This window comes from Pyrenophora tritici-repentis, chromosome 3, assembly GCF_003171515.1.
Source record: "Pyrenophora tritici-repentis strain M4 chromosome 3, whole genome shotgun sequence".
Lineage (NCBI taxonomy): Eukaryota > Fungi > Ascomycota > Dothideomycetes > Pleosporales > Pleosporaceae > Pyrenophora > Pyrenophora tritici-repentis.
The window spans coordinates 1,662,714-1,683,042 of NC_089392.1; the positions used below are offsets into that span (position 1 = coordinate 1,662,714).

General features: G+C 50.3%; 8 protein-coding genes across 8 annotated transcripts; 3 read left to right on the forward strand and 5 right to left on the reverse strand.

Moving 5' to 3' along the window:
* Positions 1–447: 447 nt before the first annotated feature.
* PtrM4_080010 (uncharacterized protein) lies at positions 448–2,052 on the forward strand (the record flags this gene model as incomplete). Its single annotated transcript, XM_066106413.1, has 1 exon — positions 448–2,052. One exon carries the CDS (start codon positions 448–450, stop codon positions 2,050–2,052), a length of 1,605 nt encoding a protein of 534 aa, XP_065963351.1.
* Positions 2,053–5,567: 3,515 nt separating this feature from the next.
* Positions 5,568–6,344, reverse strand: PtrM4_080020 (uncharacterized protein; the record flags this gene model as incomplete). The annotated part of the gene is made up of 2 exons (XM_001940879.2): positions 5,568–6,113; positions 6,171–6,344. 2 exons carry the CDS (start codon positions 6,342–6,344, stop codon positions 5,568–5,570), a joined length of 720 nt encoding a protein of 239 aa, XP_001940914.1.
* Positions 6,345–7,491: 1,147 nt separating this feature from the next.
* PtrM4_080030 (uncharacterized protein) lies at positions 7,492–7,734 on the reverse strand (the record flags this gene model as incomplete). The annotated part of the gene is made up of 1 exon (XM_066106414.1): positions 7,492–7,734. One exon carries the CDS (start codon positions 7,732–7,734, stop codon positions 7,492–7,494), a length of 243 nt encoding a protein of 80 aa, XP_065963352.1.
* Positions 7,735–10,047: 2,313 nt separating this feature from the next.
* Positions 10,048–10,601, forward strand: PtrM4_080040 (uncharacterized protein; the record flags this gene model as incomplete). Its single annotated transcript, XM_066106415.1, has 2 exons — positions 10,048–10,053; positions 10,116–10,601. 2 exons carry the CDS (start codon positions 10,048–10,050, stop codon positions 10,599–10,601), a joined length of 492 nt encoding a protein of 163 aa, XP_065963353.1.
* A 246-nt stretch (positions 10,602–10,847) lies between these two features.
* PtrM4_080050 (Lignostilbene-alpha,beta-dioxygenase) lies at positions 10,848–12,491 on the reverse strand (the record flags this gene model as incomplete). Its single annotated transcript, XM_001940880.1, has 1 exon — positions 10,848–12,491. The coding sequence occupies one exon, from the start codon at positions 12,489–12,491 to the stop codon at positions 10,848–10,850; it is 1,644 nt and encodes a 547-aa protein (XP_001940915.1).
* Positions 12,492–13,862: 1,371 nt separating this feature from the next.
* PtrM4_080060 (Adeno-PV multi-domain protein) lies at positions 13,863–14,815 on the forward strand (the record flags this gene model as incomplete). Its single annotated transcript, XM_066106416.1, has 3 exons — positions 13,863–13,884; positions 13,968–14,377; positions 14,558–14,815. The coding sequence occupies 3 exons, from the start codon at positions 13,863–13,865 to the stop codon at positions 14,813–14,815; spliced, it is 690 nt and encodes a 229-aa protein (XP_065963354.1).
* Positions 14,816–15,219: 404 nt separating this feature from the next.
* PtrM4_080070 (RpsG, Ribosomal protein S7) lies at positions 15,220–16,101 on the reverse strand (the record flags this gene model as incomplete). The annotated part of the gene is made up of 4 exons (XM_066106417.1): positions 15,220–15,537; positions 15,615–15,798; positions 15,909–15,949; positions 16,018–16,101. The coding sequence occupies 4 exons, from the start codon at positions 16,099–16,101 to the stop codon at positions 15,220–15,222; spliced, it is 627 nt and encodes a 208-aa protein (XP_065963355.1).
* A 733-nt stretch (positions 16,102–16,834) lies between these two features.
* PtrM4_080080 (MAD multi-domain protein) lies at positions 16,835–18,903 on the reverse strand (the record flags this gene model as incomplete). Its single annotated transcript, XM_001940883.1, has 2 exons — positions 16,835–18,322; positions 18,373–18,903. 2 exons carry the CDS (start codon positions 18,901–18,903, stop codon positions 16,835–16,837), a joined length of 2,019 nt encoding a protein of 672 aa, XP_001940918.1.
* Between the last annotated feature and the right edge of the window lie 1,426 nt (positions 18,904–20,329).

The following is a 20,329-nucleotide window of genomic DNA, read 5'->3' on the forward strand; positions in this document are numbered from 1 at the left end:
TGTAGATGGAGACGAGCTATGGCTGGTTGAACGTATTCTGGGCGAACGCACAACAAGGCAGGGAGGGAAAGAAATCAAGGAGGCATATGTGAAGTGGGTGGACTATACTGAACCGACATGGGAACCTGTGAGTAACGTACTAAAGACTGACGCTTGGAGGAAATGGAGAAAACTACGCGCTAAAGGGAAAGGAGGGGGGTAATGTAACGGGCTGAGCCTCGAGTCACATGACTAGGCTGCTAGCCTAGTCGCTTCCCCGGCAACGTGAGGGCCGTGCGCCAACCCAAACAAAGCAGGCTCGCCGCTTGCGTCTTACCTTCTTTCTTCATCTTGACTGTAAATAGCATCTGGACTAGGTAGCTGGAATACAGTCCCTACAGACCGTTCACAACTACCTCACGTCTCACACCACTCCACAGCGACAAGTCGATCACTGAAGATGACTCGATGGGTGTTTCGACATTTATTGCACAACCGGAGTGTTTTCGATCTTCGGCCCTCGAGTATTCCGACGGTGAAGACATCCTTGTTGTCGAGGAAGAGATCATTGCAATAGAAGACCTCTCGACTGCGCAAGGTCAAGTTGCTGATCCTGAGGCATTTTTGGACACTATGGATTGCACTAGTGCCGAGAATGGTTGTGCTTTGTCTGTAGTGTCGAGCGCTGGCTTTGGAGGCAGCGATTCTGACATACCTGATCGCGTACAGAGGCTGGTGGATACACCAGAATCGCTCAGCTCTACCGCAAAAAACCCAGAACCCGAAGGCCGTAGCAAGTCCTATTCCCCAAGGAAGTCTTCTAGACGCCCTTTCATGAATTCTTATCAGTCTCTAGGCCCAAGCATCATGTTTGCCTCATTGTTCGGTACAGAGCCTATCTCAGCCTATTACACTGTTCCGAATTATCCTTCCACTCATGAGGCTTCTGGAACATCGCACACGGTCCATTCAGAGTCTTTGTTATATCAGGATGTCGAAAACGCTCTCAATACTGCCGATGTTACCACAGACGCAGACTCTGAACCGGTAGGAGCGGGCAAGTTGGAGTCCACAGACTTTCGCAGCTCTGACCCATCATCCGAAGAAGTTTGTGTCCCATTCGCTGGAAAGATGGCACTCTTGCAAGCTATGGCTACTGATCCCGTGCTGGATGGCGTAGTGTTTTGCAAAGATGATACCAACCCAATACTGTATGAGCAAGAGCCTATCCCAGATATCGACCCAGACTTCTCGGATGATGAAGAGGACTATCTGCATACGTACAATGCCCTAGTTTCTATATCAGCCACTTCATCACCTCCGGTTTTGTATGATAAAAAGCCTATCCCAGACGTCGACCCAGACTGTTCCGATGATGAGGACTACTTGCGTACGTGCAATGCCCTAGCTTCCTCATCACCCCCTACACCATCTCCAGGTAAGGGAGTTGGAGGCGGGTTCTTCAGCCTCGGCACTGTCTTGAGGAAGACTTTCATAAGCTATCACGAGTCCGGTGGGCCAGATACACCTAAGTCTGATGTTTCCATTGCCTTTAGAAATTCTTCTCAGTCTTCTCGGGTGTCTGATTCGTCAACTGACTTCCACATGAACAACACGTTCTTGGGAAGCACCTCCGCTCGCGACTTGCTTGACCGCGCGACATCAGGATACAATGGCATGGTCTCTCGGAAGGCAATTGCTGCAGCTTTCGTTCGATGTGTTGCGGATGAACACGCAGATATGCGCTCTGTGAGTCCCGGTGTAGATGCACCTGGTGTTACTTTCATCACGGAGAACGACGTTGACCAATGCATGTCATTTGAGACTCAACGTCGCGCAAAGCTCGGCTATACATTACTTTTCAAGTTTTTGAAGATGATTGAGTTTGACGATGCGGCCATGGCTACCGACACCGATTTCCTTGATGCGTGGCGCAAAGCCGCTCTGGAGTCACGCGAGCTTACAAAGTCTGCGAAGAATAGCCCTGCGTCGCGTGCAGCACGTCGCATCTCCCAATCTCGCTCTGAATCTGAGCAGTCTCGTGGCCGACCTCGCGTGCGTCCTGCCGCTTAAGTCTCATCAGTCTGACTTTGTTCGTTCTCTCTCATGTTGCTCCTTCATGCAACCACTGTGTCAAACGATGTATGCCGGCTAGCCGCGGGAGTTTCTTTCTGTGATTTACAGCGTTTTTGGATATATTCCGGGGAACAAAGTTCATGATTTCAGCATATTTGGATGGGTTTCAGAGTATTGGTCAAGTGGAGTTAACGTAGCATCATACCCCAGGATTGTTATCTTTCGGCGTTCTTTGGGCCACGACCACATTCCTACATGTATGATAGAAAATTAGGTGGAAATTACTTTATTTTGTTATTTTGGTTTGGTTACATAGCTTAGTGGGTAATGTGCAGGTTCTTTCGTCCATCGAATAATCATTGTACTCCCCAATCCATTCCATCTCAGCAGATCGTCTTTGTGCAATGCGATTCCGGTCCGCATCAGAATACCTTCAAGAGGCTTCTTCTATATTCAAATTGATTCCAGTGTCAGCCTTACCTTTGCACATCGGACCGACCTCTTCAAATATGCGTATCATACATTCCTCCTTGAGCCCTCGTTGGATATCTTCCGCTCAACTACTTCGACATCGCCCCCACTGAGTGCCTAATCTGCCTAGAAAACGATGTCGGACCTACGGTCAAAACGACCTGCAATCATATTTTCCATGAAGCTTGCTTGTTGGCTTGGCTGTGGACTCCCGAATGCGTTGTACAATACAACGCATATCTGTACTGCCGCGCCTGTGTTTAGTCGGCCATTCCAAAGAGATAGGACGCGAGGATTTGGCTAGTCGTCTCGAGCGACGGTTATTGCGCTGCAAAAGTCACACACGTCGATTAGGTTCTTCGCAACCTAGACCTGAAGTTTTAGTCATTTCTACACGTGTGTGGGAATGGGAGCATGTAGTGATATGATGTAATCAGGGTTAAGAGAGTTCTTTTCTAGATTGTAGCTGAAGGATTTCTGTTATTTTTGTCAACCTCGAAAAGGTTATCTATGTGAATATGAGAAAAGTCTATGGGCATGTGTTCTTATCATGGTTACTTGTTTCATACTATCCGTTTTTGGATCTTCTAGGTGATTGCATTGCGTAGCAGATGACTTGAAATATTACGTCATTCGCCCGCAAGATGTCGCTGAACCATGGTACAACTCGCCGCACCATTTTGAATTGGGATAAAAGATGCCGGAGGACACATCGATCTTCTCAAACTACCACAAAGAAAGATATTTGTTACGAGGAACGCACAATCCAATTACCGGAATCATGACTGAATATATCAACAGGAGATTGTCTAGCTTTACTTTGACTCCCGAAGCTCCGCAACGAACATTCCGAATCACCGCACTCGTTGCACCCACCTCAAAAGAATCTCCTACACCCAATTTGACCTTCAAAAAACCCCCCTTCTTGGGTACCATCCGCGAGACTGTCACTTTTGACATAGAGCATGATAAGCTCCCCCCGTCTTTTCGCTGCAGTTGCCTAGGAAATGGAAACATATGCAAGGCGCCATGGTTCCAGGAACACTACGTCGTCGACTGGGCTGCTGGTAGTACATTGGCAAAAAAGGAGCAAATTGTACACGGTATAAAGATGGTTGCGGTGAAGAAAGGCACGTTGAGACAGTATGTCGGTTGGTGCGCTGGAGGGGTTGGATTGGAAATTTCTGAGACGGAAACACTGTATTCCATTGACGGTATCTGGGAGAAGATTCAAAAAGTCCCAGTATGTATGTATGTATGTATGTATGTATTGTTTAACGTCCTATGAAAGCCTCCCAGGGGGCATGAAAGACGGGTAGCGCCCTGTATGGTACTCAGGTGCTCCTATTCTTTGGGTGTTGGCAGTGTGTGCAGTCTGGTAGGGTAATTTCCGCCAGTTGAAAAGACTCTATCTAGGTTCTGGGCCGTGGGGCCAGGGATGTGTTGAGCAATGAAGCAGAGCTCTTGTTCTGGGGCTAGTGGGCATTAGGGTGGATCTCTTGTGTTCTGAGGCAGCTAAGTGCCGTAAGAGAGAGTAAGAAAAAGGTACGTGTGTGTGGAGAGCCGGTGCTCTGTCGAATCGGAGCCGTGGCTCTGCGCGAGGAAAGCCTTTGTACTAGGCTTGGCGATGCCTGTGTCGAAGGAGATAGGTGTAGTAGGAAGGCAGAGCCAGGCCTGTCCTTCTTCTTTATCTCTTAAAGTTGCGAATCTGTAAGGCCATGCTGGCTGCCTTATTTGCGGTCAAGAGCCAGTGCTCTATCGTGTAGGTGTCATGGCCCTGCATGAAGCAGGGACAGAAAAAGTCCCAGTTAGTGAAGGAACAGTTGAAAGATATTTGCGAATCTTCTGAGAATGATAGGACCCACCAGAGGGCTTCATTGAAGGTTCATACCGTGCTTCTTTAGCAGGGGATAACGAGTGAGGAGACGACATCAGTGACGTACTGCAATCATCCTCGACGACAAAGGGCTCCAAGAGGACCAGATCTGACTTTGTACACGTGCACAGGCTACCCGACGATACCTTTTCAATGAGAACTAAGCTATCTTGTCAACACGCCATCGCCCTTTGCTCACAGCGTTTGTATCTTACGTTTGCGGATATCGCCGACACAAACGAGCATTGTTGATCTTCTCACACAACGCGCGCGTTAGTCTTTCACAGCCCACTTACAGATCACATCAGCCGCACAGTCCCTAATTCACAAAGAAACCTTTGTTGGTGTGCCAAATCACTTGTCAAACTCTTCCCAGACTCGCTGCGTTGCCAAACGCACGCTAGTATCACAACGCGCAACCTCCACCCCACGGAAAATCACACACGTTACTCAGCAGCAGCGAGTACCTTGGATCCAATAGGCCTGCGGAAAGAATAATAAAGCTATGCCTTCAAGCCCATACTTCGATCCTCTCTGCGAAACCGAGCCCCACACTACCCTTTACACCCTAACTGTCTTCGTCCCCGAACGCCCCCCGCCACGCTGGATCCCAGCGTTCTTCACGCGAAAGGCCGTCAGATGCCCCAAGGATGGCTCAATGTACAGGATACCTCCCTCGGATAGGAACAAGGATCTGGACTGTTTCGAACACTGGGACCTTGAGGAAGTGCCTACCAAGACCGTGGTCATCAAGAGCGCGTGGTTTCCAGCAGAGATGCGGTGTGCGCATGTACAGCAGAGCAAATTGTGTCGAGAGGGATGCTATTTTCTAGAGAAGGGAGGCAAAGTGGCGCGGTGGTTTTGCAAAAGAGATGATTGCGAGGGACATGTTTATTGTGGAAGGGTGCAAGAAGATGAGCATATGAGGAGCTGCTTCGGGAAAAGGGGGGCGAGGATGGTATGTGTACTATAGGCGTGATGGTAGTGGCTGTTACGGTTTGAATGCAGGAATCTTGTATGAAAAAAAAGCTAATGGCTCACATGTGGGAATAGAAGCTGGCATGATAGGTATGAATTGCTTAGCTGTGCATATGATTCAACAAGGGTATAAGCTATTAGAAAAATTATCGTGATACGGGTAATTGGGATCAATTCTCTCCAATTTCTACAAGAAGAATGCGGCAAGAGCAGCACCCATACCAGCCAACGCAGGCGCCATAATCACTGGTGCGCCACCGGTTGCCTCAGCAGGCTTTCCACCCGTCTGCGAAGGCGAGGAGCTGGCGCCAGCAGCGTTGGAAGCAGATCCAGTGGGAGATGGTGATTGCGAAGACTTGAATCCAGAGGCTGTGGCGGAAGCGCTGCCTGCTGAAGGTGTCGCAGCGGCCGAAGCACTGGGCAACAGGTCGTTTCCAGCGGTGATAACTACTGGGAAAGTTCCGAAGTAATCTTCAGGCAACGTGGTGGTCATGGAAAGCTCGAGATCAGAGATACTAGAGCATAGGTCGGCATTGGATTGTGGTCCTGAGCAGACCGCGCTGATAGCAGATGCGAGACCGATCGTAGTCGCGGTGCAAGTGGCTGACTTTGCGTCCGTGTTTTCACGGGAGCACGCACCAGAGATAGTGACTGCGAATCCCTCGTCGGTAGCTGCCGCTTCAAATCCATAGTAAGTGTTGCCTCCGATCGTTATCGTTTGAGTCGGTTGAGCCTGAGGACAGGGAGTCAGTTCGCCTCACTAGCAGCCTCTACTCGTATTACAACTTACCATATCCGTTAACCCGGAGTAATCGAGAGAAAGAACTGTGCGATCCTTGTTCACGCTGATGACAGAGGCAGAGAAAGAAGCCTGCGAATCCTGCAGGCCAGGCATCCACGCAGAGGTAGTCATCTGTGCCGTCGCAAGCGAGGTGAAAAGAGCTGCGGAAAGAACCTTGGACATTATGGTGGTTGGTGTTTGTAGATTGAAAGTATTATATATTGGTGGGTAGAAGGATACTTCTTGGCCTTGCAATAAAACGAGAGACTATGAGGAGCGGTGCTGAAGAAAGAAGAGTCTTTGTCTATGGACATTCGTAGTCTACTTATCTGGGAGATTTGAAGGCTGATCGGTTAGCATGACAGCGCATGCTGCGGGCGGCCTGAGCCGCACTGGCCCCTGAAAAACGATCCGGCCTAGAATGGCGGCGCCAACATCCAATACAGTTTAGTTGAGACCTATTTTCAATGCTGCTGCCTGGAAGAAATCGGTTGTCAATTCTCCGGATCTTTTTAACTTGGAGTGGCTGGATCGCGATAGAAGTTGGCTTTCATAAACCTCTTAGTGCTGTTGAAGCCCTTGCGGTGATCATAGCAACGCTGGGTGACTGTCTCAAGGCCACTGGCGAAGTTGTTTTTGTCCGATTTTCACAGAGTTTTGGACCGGGGCGCGCATTCGCTGAGTCAATAGATTTGTGGCTTACATCCTAGCTCCCTGGTGTTTCGGGCTGAGCCCTCTGGTCCAATACTTGGTTGCGAAAATCTCAGGTAGCACAGCAGGCCACCCGTGCGTCGACAACAGTATATGTTTCTTTAAGCGGCGCTGGATAAGCGAAATTGTGAAATTTCACATGTTTAGTTGGATAAATGCGTGAGTACAAAACAGAGATGAATTCGTGGAGGGTTGTGCGGCAAGCGCCAATGACATCATGTGCGCGAGATCGGCTAGTACCGCGATTGCATCAAACATTGCCATGATGATAAAGCTAGTGAGAAAGTAGACCATCAGTGTGCAGTGCTCGCGCTTATACAAATAATAAAACAGGGTATCGCGCTCATGCAGTGCAAAGCAACCGTTACGAAAGAAACACCGTCTCGTGTAAGACCACCAACACAAGAGCTTTCCAGTCACACCAACCCAAAGCGCCCAATGTCACAACCTCTCTTTCCCAATCTTACACGCCTTAAGCCAAATACCGCGGTGGTCTGCTGACCGGACAATCTGCATCGTCGCTTATTGTATGTTGATCGTGAGATTCGTCGGTTATCTCGAGCTCACCAGACGGCTTCCCATCGAACATCCAACAAGGATCGTATCATCCGGAGGCATATCAGGCGTTTTCGTTGTGGTACTGCGCTCCACGACGCATGCCGCTCGAGAAGTTGTAGTCATCGTCATCATTGTCCCTTGCACGGAGAAGCTCCTTCGACCAGCCCTGAAATGGCTTCTTGAGTGCTAGCCTTAGAGACGAAGAGATCGCGAAAGCATGTTGCTGATTTGGGGAATGCGATCGCTCAACTGGCGCTGTAACAGACGAGCTGCGGCTTGACGATTGAGATTTTTGCGCGACCATGTTGGTATGTGGTATCGGGAAGGGCAGTACAAGCCAAGATGACTAGAATAAGGTGGATTATTTTGTATCGGTGTTTATTGTATGCTAATTGCTGGCTTATAGATGTCCTGGTGCGGAGGCACTTGCGAAGTCAATATATACTTCACCCTTCGCGTAAGCCCGCTTCCAGCATCCCCGACAACAGCACGGCCGAGCAATCGCCGAATAGCCTCAATATCGATTTTGCTCGCACAGATAAGACCCTTCTAGATCTCGGAAAGCCTAGACGTGATGATTGGTCGATGAACGAGGAACTCGTTCGGATTGACGTAGATCATTACCGAATGCGGGCATGAAGCAAACCGGATATGACTCGGGTTTTCGGAGACGCTCGGCCACGCAAAAACCGGGTTTGTTCGGAACGCATTGGACAGCATAGCTTGGCCAAACGCCATTCATTGACGAAAGCCATATTAGAAAAAGACCAAGTGGGCTTGCGAGAGACAACATGTTGGGCTAAGGGGCTCGTCAAGCGGTCTTTAGCCGCCGATAACAAGGTGGCACGGTACTTTCAAGGACTGCATATTGGCATCTACCTACGTAGGTACAACCCCTGGGAGAAGTGTAATTTCGTTATGGCTAACTCAATATGTGTTTAGTAGCGTCTACTTATTGGCAGACCGATCAGCATTAAGCGCTTTCTACAAAGCACGTCCTACCTTCATCGAATGTGTCGATGAATTCAAACCTCATCGCTGACCTCTGCTTCCCAAATCAGTACCAGCTCACTCTAGGCCCTTTCTGCAATAGCATTTCTGCAGAATGCGATTTTTGTCTCACAAAGAGCCTTTCTCCGAATCAATTTGTCGATAACGGCTTGTAACCCTCCCAAATCTTCTAGTATAGCATGTGCCATCTCATGGAGTTATGGTCTCAGCTGTGATCTCTCCATATCCTCTATCAGCTGTAGGTTTCCAGCCTTTATTTTCATGAGGCTCTGCAACAGTTGGTCGATAGTTTCTGAATACTCCAATATATGTAACCACGTGACTAGAGTCACATGATATTCTATTGTAGCAGGCACTGCCCGGTGGGCAAGTGCACTTACCTCTGAGCCGAGAGCTCTTGTAAACAGACATCACAACACGACAACAGATAGCAATACAATCGTTGATCCACAGCCTCCACCCGACACTGCTCACGCAGTTACAATATATCTTCCAAGAAACGTTCAAGCTCCAAAGAGGTTGCGCTCAAGACTAGTTTTTGACGACACATTGGGCAGGATTCATCTTGATCTCTTTGTAGTTTTATGCGCAACCAGGTGTGAAGGCAGAGCTTGTGAAAGGTGTGTGGTAACTTACACGACCGAGTTTGTACAATAGCCGTGCGAGAGACGATTGATCCTTCCTCTGAGACCTCTGGTACTTCGGCCTTCTCGTCCGTACCGCATATGTTGCAATCACATTTCTTCGCAGAATAGTAGTTGTCGGGGAGATTTTCCACATCATTGGCGAAGAATGCATCAAGCTTTCTGTCTGTGTGAACGTCGATCGAGGGCATGTCAACTTGACAGTCAGTGTTGATCTTGAATATTCTGGTAACTTGTAAGTCTCGCTGGTATAGGCCCTGAGTTTGAGCCCCTCGGTGATTGAGAGTGGCAGGTTGATGTAAAGAAGAACGTCAGAATAGAAAGGTTCTCGTGTGAGAAATTGGTGGAGGGAAAGGCGAAGCGCACAAAGAGTACCCAGCACCTGCCAAACAGATCTACCAAACGAAGTTTGTTCTTGGGGATTGAAAGATAGATTCACCCTTACATGTGAGACCTGGTGTTAGTTTGCTTACTTGATCGTCTCTTAAGCATCGTGAACACCTTTACGGTCGCACAGAGTGAATCATGCGGAAGCGGTGAAACATGAACTTGAGGGTGGATTAGATTTCATATGAGTAGCTACCCCGGATCAAGTGCAGCAGCTGCAACAGGCCTCTAAGAGGACAACTGCTCGCTTTGAGGAAGGCCTTCCACAAACGATGAGACCCTTGGTAGCTCCTACAGACGGAACACCAAGAACCTGCCGAAACGATGACTGGTTCATCACTACATGTTTTTGCCGAGATTCAAATCGTCAACTTATATTGACGATTGCTCCATCTTCAAAAGAGAAAAATTGCCTAGAGACATTCCCAACACCATAGTATCACAGCAAGGCGACCAGTCAATCTCATCTATAGGACGAACTCTCCAGTTGAACGAGCGCTGCGAAATCTCTATCAAGTTACTAAAGCAGCTCTTCCCACCAAAAACCAACTTTCCTCCGCTTCCACTCTCTTCCAATGGGCGTACGTTATCTCTACTTATCCTGACTCAGAAAAAGCCAGAGCCAAGCTAACAGTTTCTTCAGAAAGACTATCAACTCGAAGACGAAGAACTCTCAAATCTCACCTACAGCGACAGTGATTCCAGTCTCCGCATTACACCAGAAGATCTCAGCCTTTACAACCCATTTCTCGGCTCACAACACACCCTCAAGGTCACCCCCGCCTCCGCCCGGCGCCCAGGCGACCCCACCGGCAAAAGAATGGACTGGGATCCAGATGTTTTGCCACCCGCCATCGAAATACCTGGAGTGCTGGCGAGGATAATATCCCCACAGTTCCAGTGCGAGCATATTAAGGAACGGCCGAGCGAATTACCGGGGAATAGCTACCGCTGCTTATGGGGCCGGTGCTATTTGCTTTGCTATAAGAGTGAGAACGTGCTGGGGGGGTTTGAGGGGAAAGATTCGTTGGAAGTGCCAGAAGGGGGGTTTGAGAGGATCATTCCAGAGAGTCCGGATGTTTTTGGGAAGGGGCTGAGGTTGTATCGTGTTCCGATGGACGTTATTTAGGAGAGCTAGGGTTTTCGTTGCGGGATTCTGGTATGCAGGCGGCTTGATTCGACGCGGCTTTGGTTTCAAATGAATGGTGGGTATTACATTGACCAGTCTGGGTTTTCTATGTAAACGTCTGCCTCCGCGATAGCACTATAAGATCTGGAACTTGCAAAAGAATATGTAACAAACCCCAAATTCTTGGGTACCTACTCCGAAGATGTAACTTTTACTGTGGCTACAATGCCACCCTTCACTTCTTCCTCATACATCGCCCCTATACCCCTTCTCCCTCTCCATAAACGTGCCATGAAACCCAAAGCTCATCGGACCCTGCATGTACGCCCTCCCCACCTCCGTCAAATCCTTCGCCTTCAACACCAGCAGATAGCTCTTCTCCTTGTGTCCATCCAACACCACGCTCAGCAACACGCCATCATCTTCCTCAGTACCCTCCGGATCCGCAACGAAGATGGCTTCACCGGGTGTATGTCCCTCTTCCTCCCAGAAGATAGATTTTTTAGTCTGATTGTCAAACTTGACGAGGCCGTCGAAGAACGTCGACTTGAGACGATCGGCACATCCGTATGTGTAGCGGTGCTGACGCGTAATGTACGCGGGATTGCAGGTAGGAAGTTCCATGGAGTCAAACTTCTCGGCTTGAAAGAGGAGTTCAGCGGGCATGGGTGTGGCGGTCGGGACGCCGGCGTCGACGCTAGGGAGGCGGAACTGCGCTTGCATAGGGAGAGAAGACATACGATTTTCGCCGGTGAATTCAGGGGTGTCAATGGAAGAGATGATGCTGTCGTAGTAGAAGCGCTTGACAACGTCCAAGTTCTCGAACATGCTGAGCTCGGTGATGATATCGGTTTTGCTGGGGTCGGAAGGGGATGGCTGTTCCCAGGCGTTGATACTGTGGAAGCAGAAGAAAGGGATGCTTTCGTATGTTGCTACCAATCCCTTTCCATGTACCCGGTCGACGACGTACCAGGTAGATTTTGAGTTGGGGTCGAAGGGAGAGATGGAGTCGATGATATTCTTGTGCCACATGAGCGAGAGGCCGCTCCATGAGATGTGACTGCTCCAGACGCAGAGGATGACATAGTTCTCTGTCAGGAAGAGCGAGTGGATGTATGCCGGCATTCCGTTGAAAGTCGCAAGGATGTCTGTCTCGCCTGTGGATGCGGATACCCGGAATAGGCGGTAAGTGCTTTTGTAGCCAAAGTCGAGATTGAAATTATACATGTCTCCGTTCTTTGGGTCAGACTTGGCGTGCGCAGCGGAGAAGGGCCCTTTCAATTCTGGGTGGAGAGAAGCCTGAGACGCAAACCCGGTCGGTTCTAGCGTCTCTGGATCGATCTGCTTAATGTTGGCAGAATCTGTTTTCACGTGCAGAGTCTGAAGGCCATTCGTATGCCCATTGATCCCAGACTTCTCAGTACCACCGATCTTATGTCCGCCGGGCATGTTGATAGATAGTGTAACTCCGATGTTTCTCTCGTTGGGCGCAGACTGGAAGAAGGCCATGACTTTGCTGAAGAAGCTGTTGCAAGGATCCCGCTTCGCTGCGAAGGTCACACTGTCAAGCTTCCCTGTCTTTCTCACCGTCTCAATATACTCATCTACTGTGCGTCGAGAACGGTATGTGACCTTTGGTGGACCATTCGCGGCAGGAAAGTCGATTTGGAAGCGGTGAACACAAGAAAAGCCGTCAAACCAATGCTTTGCAGACCAGATCTTTCCATCATCTGTTTTCGCTTTATATCCGAGCGGCCCTGTTCGATATAGGACTCCTGCAGCGTATCGCGGTATCTCACCCTTTACGGTGAGTTCGACAGGTTCATGTTCTTGATAGTCTGTATCGAAGCCCGCCGTGTTTGGCCATACATCCGTAGTCGCGACGACCATGTTGAGTTGCGGTCAGCGATCTTATAAGGCGATGATTGGCTTCTCTATACCGAAAAATGTAAAGCTGTGACGCGTTGAGATGGGGTTTGGGTAGTAACGGCGGCGAAAGAAGTGGCGATGGCGCGAGTCAGGCAAACCTTAAGATGAAGATGAGATGAGTCGGGCTCAAGACGTATTCTGGGTATATCCTAAAAACCATTCAACTTTTCGTAACTGGGCATAACTATATATATTGATCGAAGTCCATAAGCTAGCCTTATGAGATGGTAAAGCTCTCCACAACACAGTTTGCTGCGGCACATCTGTCGCCCGCCTACGGCCGTAAGGCCTTACGGCCGTAAGACCGCCGATAGCTACAGCCGCATTGGACATCGCTTCTTATTTTTGCGGATAAACGGATTGGATGGCTTCACTAGCACCCCGGTGACATAAAATACTTAGCATACTGAATTTATAGGGGCTACTGTATTTGCCAGACACGCCGCCTAGGTGCTTGGCCAAACTATGAAGCATTTTAAATCACCCAGGTGTCAGGGAAAGATATGCAATTGGCGACCCCCAGATTGTGAAGTCTCGTCAGATCAATCTTCACTACCTAGATACACGAGCTCACTCAAGAGAGATACCTAGGTAGTATACAGCCACCTCCAATTCGTTGCTACAGCTGGAGCGTGGGAGAACAAGGCCTTCGACCCTGATTGTACCGGCCATAAGCCAATCCAACATCTAGCCGCTTTCCACGCGAGGTGCATCCACCATCTGGTTTTCTGATATGCTGTAACGCACGTCACAACAATACTGTGTGTTTCATCGCAAACCCTGAAGTCCAGTGGGTCGCCCGGATGGGACTATAAGTACCGCTGCAAAGACGAGGTACAGACAGTGAGAAAGACAGGACTGATATGATAACAATCGACAGGAGTGTAGAATCCAATATCGAATTCCCATTTGAAATTGTAGAACCTACGCGCATTTCGAGGGAACATGCTGACTAGACCCAAAGCGGCGCTAGCGTGATTCTTAGCCTCAGCCCTACCATGGCCGCTCTTGCATCATCGAGACGGCGATCCAATTGCACTTTCACGCAACCACTGTCCCACGTTCCACAACCAGATATCCTCTACCTCGATGGCCTTTCAGTCTGTCACCTCTTACACGGACCGCCAGCGGTAATCGTCGTGTCAGCATAACCATCCCCACGCCGGGACTCGGATCGCAATCAAACTTTCTTACCAGCCCTGGAAGAACACGAATACTGCAACACATCCGCAACCACACAAACCACCATAATGGGCGCCATACTATCCCTCCCATTTAGGATCCTGAATCTGCTCCTGCCATTCACACGCGCAGGCACGCCTCTGTCTCAAGATGTTCTCCACGCAGCCGTCCTGTGCGGAACTTTATATTATGCCCCGCAGATAACCGCATGGTACGCGGCACAACAGCAGCAACAAGCAGCAGAGCAGCACATAGATCAGGCACATAACGGAGAAGAAGAAGAAATCAACGCTACACATGCCCCCCATCAAGCACAGGGCCCTGAGCCCCGAAATCCCGCTGAAGACCTCCCCTTCGACGAGCGGCTCGTACTCCAAGACGACGGCGAAGGCGACCCTCATCCCGGCCGCCCACCCCGCGCACCCACACCTCCTCCTCACGAAGACCACCACCAACACGGCGACCTCGCCGACGCTTTTGCCCCGGGCCCCGCCAACCCCCCTCCAAACCCCTCGCGAAACAACCGCGTCGTCGGCACAAAGAAAGCCAAGGCTATCCGGCGTAGGAACGAAGAACGCCAATATAACGAATGGATACGCGAACAAGCCCAAGTCAGGCGGTTACAGGACGAGGAGGGGCGCGAGGAGAGAGAGGCGGCGCTCGCTGTAGAGCGGGAAAGGCGCGCTGTGGCCGAGGAGATTATCCGGCAGAAGGAGAGAGAAGAGAGGGAGGCACTTAAAAAGGAAAGGGAGAGGGAGGCTGAAGAGGAGGCTGCGAGGAGGGAGAGGGTGGTGGCGTATGTTAGAGATGGGATGGCAGAAAAGGGGTGTGTGGATTTGGTCGAGGCTGCATACACAGAGGGCAAAGATCGGACGTGGGTTGAGCGCCTTATTCGTGCTTCTGGTCTGCTCCAACAACTGCAGCAAGAGAGTAGCCACGTCATGTTCACTGGAAGGGATTGGCTGGTTAGAATCGACCAAGAGGTCATGGCAAGAGCCTATGCGGAGGCTGAGCGGTTCGGTCAGGACAATGGCGGAAAAGTTGGATTTGAAGACTTTGGAGGCATGTTGGAGAAGGCTCTACTTGCAAGGGCAAATGTATGAAACGATTTATACAAAACTTGGGTCTCAGTACGCACGGCGCCGACAACATCAAGATGACATGAGGAAAAAAAAAGATACCCATAGATGCATCTATCTATCAAAGTGATTTACATTGGCGTTGTTGTGCTACCCAGCGAATAGCTTACATACACCATCTTCCACGGCCGCGACTGCAAAGATTCCTCATCCCGCCCTAGCATCACCAAGCAATGATTTGGTCTTTTGAACGTGGTATCGTATTGTTCATTTTTGTCATGCAACCATGAAAGGGGTCTTATTCGCCTAGAGAAGCCGTGCCATGCATAAGAATCCCCATCCCGTCCGATCAAAATCCGACCAGAGCAGCCATTGGAAAAAACTCCTTCCAGAGACACCATGCACACACATACCCAGAATGCACACCTTTATCGGTTGGACTTGGCGACACGCTCGAGCTCATCCTTCTTTTTGATGGCGTACGAGTTGCTGCTTCCCTTGGCAGCGTTGATAAGCTCTTCAGCGAGGCACTCGGCAATGCTCTTGACGTTGCGGAAAGAGGCCTCACGCGCACCGATGGTAAGGAGGGAGATACCCTGGTTGACGCGGCGGAGGGGTGAAACATCGACGGCCTGGCGACGGACGGTACCGGCGGAACCGATACGGGTGGAGTCTTCACGGGGACCGCAGTTGACAATGGCATCGACGGCGACCTGGATGGGGTTCTGGTCGGTCATGATGTGGATCTGCGATTATCAGTCAGCGCCAAATTTCTTCCAGCATTTCTCTCGTCTGAAAATTTCTAAGGAGTCATTCGACGTACAATCTCGAAAGCGTGAGCAACGATACGGACAGCCATGAGCTTCTTTCCGTTGTTGCGGCCGTTCATCATGAGCGAGTTGGTAAGACGCTCAATGATGGGGCACTGGGCCTTCCTGAATCGCTTGACGGCATATCGGCCGGCCGAGTGTGAAATGTAGACGGGGGAGCGGATCTGAATGTAGTCGCTGCGGCTTCAGTTAGCCGAAGGTCTCGCAGCGCAATACAAAAGTATCCAATGCCACCACCAGTATTCCTGTATCAAGGTGTGCGGCGCGATATCGTAGGGGAAACGTACGTCAATGAGATGTCGCGGACTTCGACCTCCTCGTAGGACCACTGCGAAGAATTAGATTTGTGTAGAGACTTTGAATTCGCCATGAGCCTGCCTTGTTGAACAGCTTGACGCTGCCTTGCTCGTCGGTGACCTCCTTGGGGAGGATGGCAATGCCGGTGGGGTTCTCGACCTCGATTTCTCCGTTGTCAGACATGATGGCGGTTGTCGGTGTTGGAAGGAGAAAGAGGGTTGGGCGTCGGAGTCGTTGTCGCTGCTGTCGGTCGCAGTTTCCGCGAGTGTGTCGAACTCAATATTCCTTCGCTTGTGCGCCAATAGTGCGCTAGTGGGGCTTGGCAATCCCGTCCAGGGCTCTTTCCAGCGACGCCCCACCGCAATGGCACCTTTGAAAATATCCAATCAATGAAGCCTGTCTCTGCCAGTTTGGTTTCGTTCGAGCGTCTTAGGCGTATTAGATTCACTCAAATGTTTTGTTCGCTTGGGGGTGTGGAGACATCAACAGACTTTAATATTCATGACGTCCCAGTGTGTTCGAAATATCTGGGTGAGAAGTGCTCACGATCCTCAAGGGAATGGTATGAACCTCGAATTAAATACAATGTATGAGAACAGTATCCTGCACATATGAAAAGCTATTCAGTCGCAGTATCTGCATAACGGTCGTTGAAGATGTGGAACAAATTCAACAACACTAACAATGAATTACGGTATCGTAAGTGGAAAAGACAAAATCAAAACTGTGGTATATTGCGCAGTCACTGCCCCAGAACACCCCAGCAAAGAAGACAAATAAACGCCAGTTTTGGATGTAAATCCGTCGCCGCCAACTCCATGCAATGCGGGTAAGCAGAGGATGAAGCTACTGTTAGAAACAAACTCATTTCACAACTCTCGGTATGCTCTCTTCAGCACAACGGTCACCGAGGCACTCACGCCCGACGACCATTACCGATTCTTGACACAGGTGCGCTGATGTCTCTTCGGCTGCCCGCGCCTGCAATCATCTGCTTCATCGGCGTTCCGTGGCCGTCGGCCATGCTCCTAGTCCTTCCGCGTCGCTCACGGATCGCTGCAAGGGCAGCCTCTCGGTCAAAGCCAACGTTGTTCAGGGACAGCTCGCCCAAGATAGGTGTCTTTGCATCAGCTGCCGCATGTGCAACGGTCGAAGGAGTCATAGGCCCCCGACCGGACTTGAATGCTGGAGTTGCAGGGGAGAAGTGAAGAGGGATGGTAGTTGTGGTCGTGACGGTACGCGTGAAATACGGTGTGGCAGGACCTATGGGCTCTCGGCTTGGTGGTGGCGGTGACATATCCTCGTCCTCGCTGTCATCTAATGCATCTTCGTGGATGCTGATGTCGACGGATTTACTTTGGCGGCCACGTACGGACTCCACTCGAGATACCGGGCGGGACTCCGGAAGGGCGATTTCCTCGGCTCTAACTGTCGAAATTCGTGTGTTGGAGGCAAACGAGGATGCTTTACTTGTTTCTACTGCCGTTGATTGCTCTACGGGCGTGATGCGTTCTGCCGACTGATGCATCTTCTTAGGAGAGGGGACGGAGCGGAAGGTACCGGTCGATGGGGAGAAGGCGACAACCGTGTCTGGCTCATTGGCATTCTGCTCTGCTGGCGGTGTAATCGGGCGTTGATCCTCAGTGGGCTCCTGCTTCACAACGTCCTCCATCGCCTCATCTCCTTGGTCGCTAGCGGGGGGTGTGAAGACAGGAAGCGAAGTTTTGATGCGCTGCATCTCAACCTCGAGGGTATCGTCGTGGACATAGTTCTTGCCGCTGTTCTCGGCCAGGCGGCAGGAACAGCACTGGAACTGGCACTCCATCTTCATGAAGTCAATCTGCTCCTCGGCGCGCTCACGGGCACGCTTCTCTGCTGCCAGCTCCTGCTGTATGAAGCGCAGCTCAACAGCACCCTTCTTGGGCGAAACATTTTCTTTGTCGTCATCGTTGCGGGAGGGGTTGTGTTGCTTGCGTGGTGAACGGACTGGTGATGCGAACTCGTCAACTTCTTCGTTGTCGGCTGCTGGCAGTGGTATTTGTCCTTCGGCAGCGATACGCAGGACTTCCTCCTCTTTCAAACTCGTCTTCAGAGCGTCACGTTCTCCCTCAGCTAGGCTTAACTTCTCCTGCAATGCCTGCACCTCCTCGTCAAGACGTTTGCTGACACTCTCAAGCTCGACCTGCAAGCTGTAAACCTCATTCTTGTACTTGGCGGCCTCCTCAGTCTTGAACTTGACATCCGACTCGGCTCGCTGCAGATTACGCTGCAAGCCTTGGATCTTAGTCTGTAGCTGCGGGATCATCGACGAGTGTCGCAACTTGTCGTTGTTCGCCTCTACCCATTGCTTCTTGTAACTTCGGTATTTGCCTTCGTAGATCTTGCTCTGGTTCTCTGCCTCAATCTGAGGTGTGTTAACAGGGGGCCGCAAAGTGTATGACATGCCGGACTTACCATCTTATGTTGCATGTTCTTCCATCTCTCCTCGTTCTGCTTGAAAACTGTCTCCCATTGGTTAATGGCAGCCTTGTTTGCCTTGCGCTCCTTCTCGTATCGCTCCTTGGTGATGGCCATGTCCAGTGAACCGCTTGCGTGCTCAAGTTCGCTCTTGAGCTCGTCGATACGCATATCACGCCGGCTTAGCGCCATTTCGTGCTCCTTTTCCTTCTTCGCGTGTTCCTTGGCAATCTTGTTGAGCTTCTCACCATTTCGTATCCTCTCCTTGTCAAGCAGCTCTTTGAAGCGTTTGCATGCTTCGCGGGGGTCCTTAACCTCGAGGTTCTCGAACATGCCCGTAAGTGCTGTAACGGACACGTCCGAGTCGGTTCGGCGGTGCGTGTGTCGCAATGGGGAATTGGGCCGGAGGGTCGGAGTCGATGGCGACATGACTGGTGAGCCGTTTTGAGAGCCTCCGTACTTTAATGCTGTGCCTACGCCGCGGTCAGGGCTAGCGGGAAAGATGGGCATGCCAGGCGAGAAAGGCATTTTGTTGGGCGATAGAGGTGCGGGCGGATCCATTGGGACCGGCGATTCTTTGAGGCGCGCCAACTTGACGGTATTGAAGGGGATTAATTGGATTGAAGAGGGGTAGACGCTTAAGTAGCAGGTTCAGTTTTGATGGTCCAGGGAAGATGCGCTGCAGATGTCCATGTATGATGAGGTGGTGCGAGCGCAGATATTACCACACGTAAATAGCGCTAGTCCACCATGCGACGCTGTTTCCCTGCACCATAGCAACGCGCACGGGCCATGCCACCCGGTTTCTCGAACCCCACGTCATCTACGACTGCTCATGTTAATACTCTGAGGGGTAGCATCGTGAGTCTGTACGTTGTTGTCTTCAACAAACTGTTATTGCATCTTCCAACCGCACATTAAGCTGCCTCAATCGCACAGAGGCTATGTTTCTTTTCGAGGAAACTTCTAGATGCACCACACCGCATCTTTGGCTGTCCTTTTTCTTAGCTGTTACATCATCTAGACCGCTTCCCACTTCTAGAAAGGCTTTCTCGCTGACATCGGGTCCCCTCTCTTCATCACGACACGCCCCACACAGTACACATATGATGAATTCTAGCGCGGGACTCCATACACATGTCGAGATCACATTGGAATCAACGATACAATCTAGCTGTGGGGGACTTTGAAGACCCGAGAGCAGATATTGTAACAACGAACAGAAAGAAGACGCTAACCGAATTCCGCTCTATATTGCTCATATTACTAAAGTCCAAGATGTGACAGGAGACAAGAAAGATCACAAGGATCGCGATAAATCCATGGACTGGGTAAGTACAGCTGATTTTCGATATCTCTGTATTCAATATGATACGTCGTGAATGTGACTCCTCCAAAGGACACTCTGAATTCCCCGGTAGACATGCGGACCATGGAAGCTAATCACTATACTTAGAACGCCCTCAATCTGTGTCGCTAAGTTTGCGTCCACAGAATAGATCAAGTGGTACGCATCCGCATGTTTGGGTTCAACATCAACAAGCTTCCTGTTACTCCTTTGGTTCTGGGCCTTTGAATTCCCAGACTTATTCTTTCCTACATGCTACCCTCGCGATGATACCCACTCAAGTGACGTACACTAGTCGAAAGTGATTTACAATCTTCTTACTTCTTGGCCTGGTCTACGGGGACATATGATGGCACGTTTCGCAAAATAGATCCAATCCGATTCGTCAATAGGTCTGCATATACTGGTATGGATCTACTGGGAATTAAGTAAGTTGCCTGAGCAATGTCCCGGTATTTAACATCCGTTCGGACTGGAATAGGTCCAGTAGTAGTAGTAGTAGCCCAAAAAGTCGCATCCCGATGAAGCATTTGCCAAGCCTTGGCATTGCTCTAACAAGCTTTTCATGCTTACTTACTAGTTGAAATGCAGGCGGGCACGGCATTT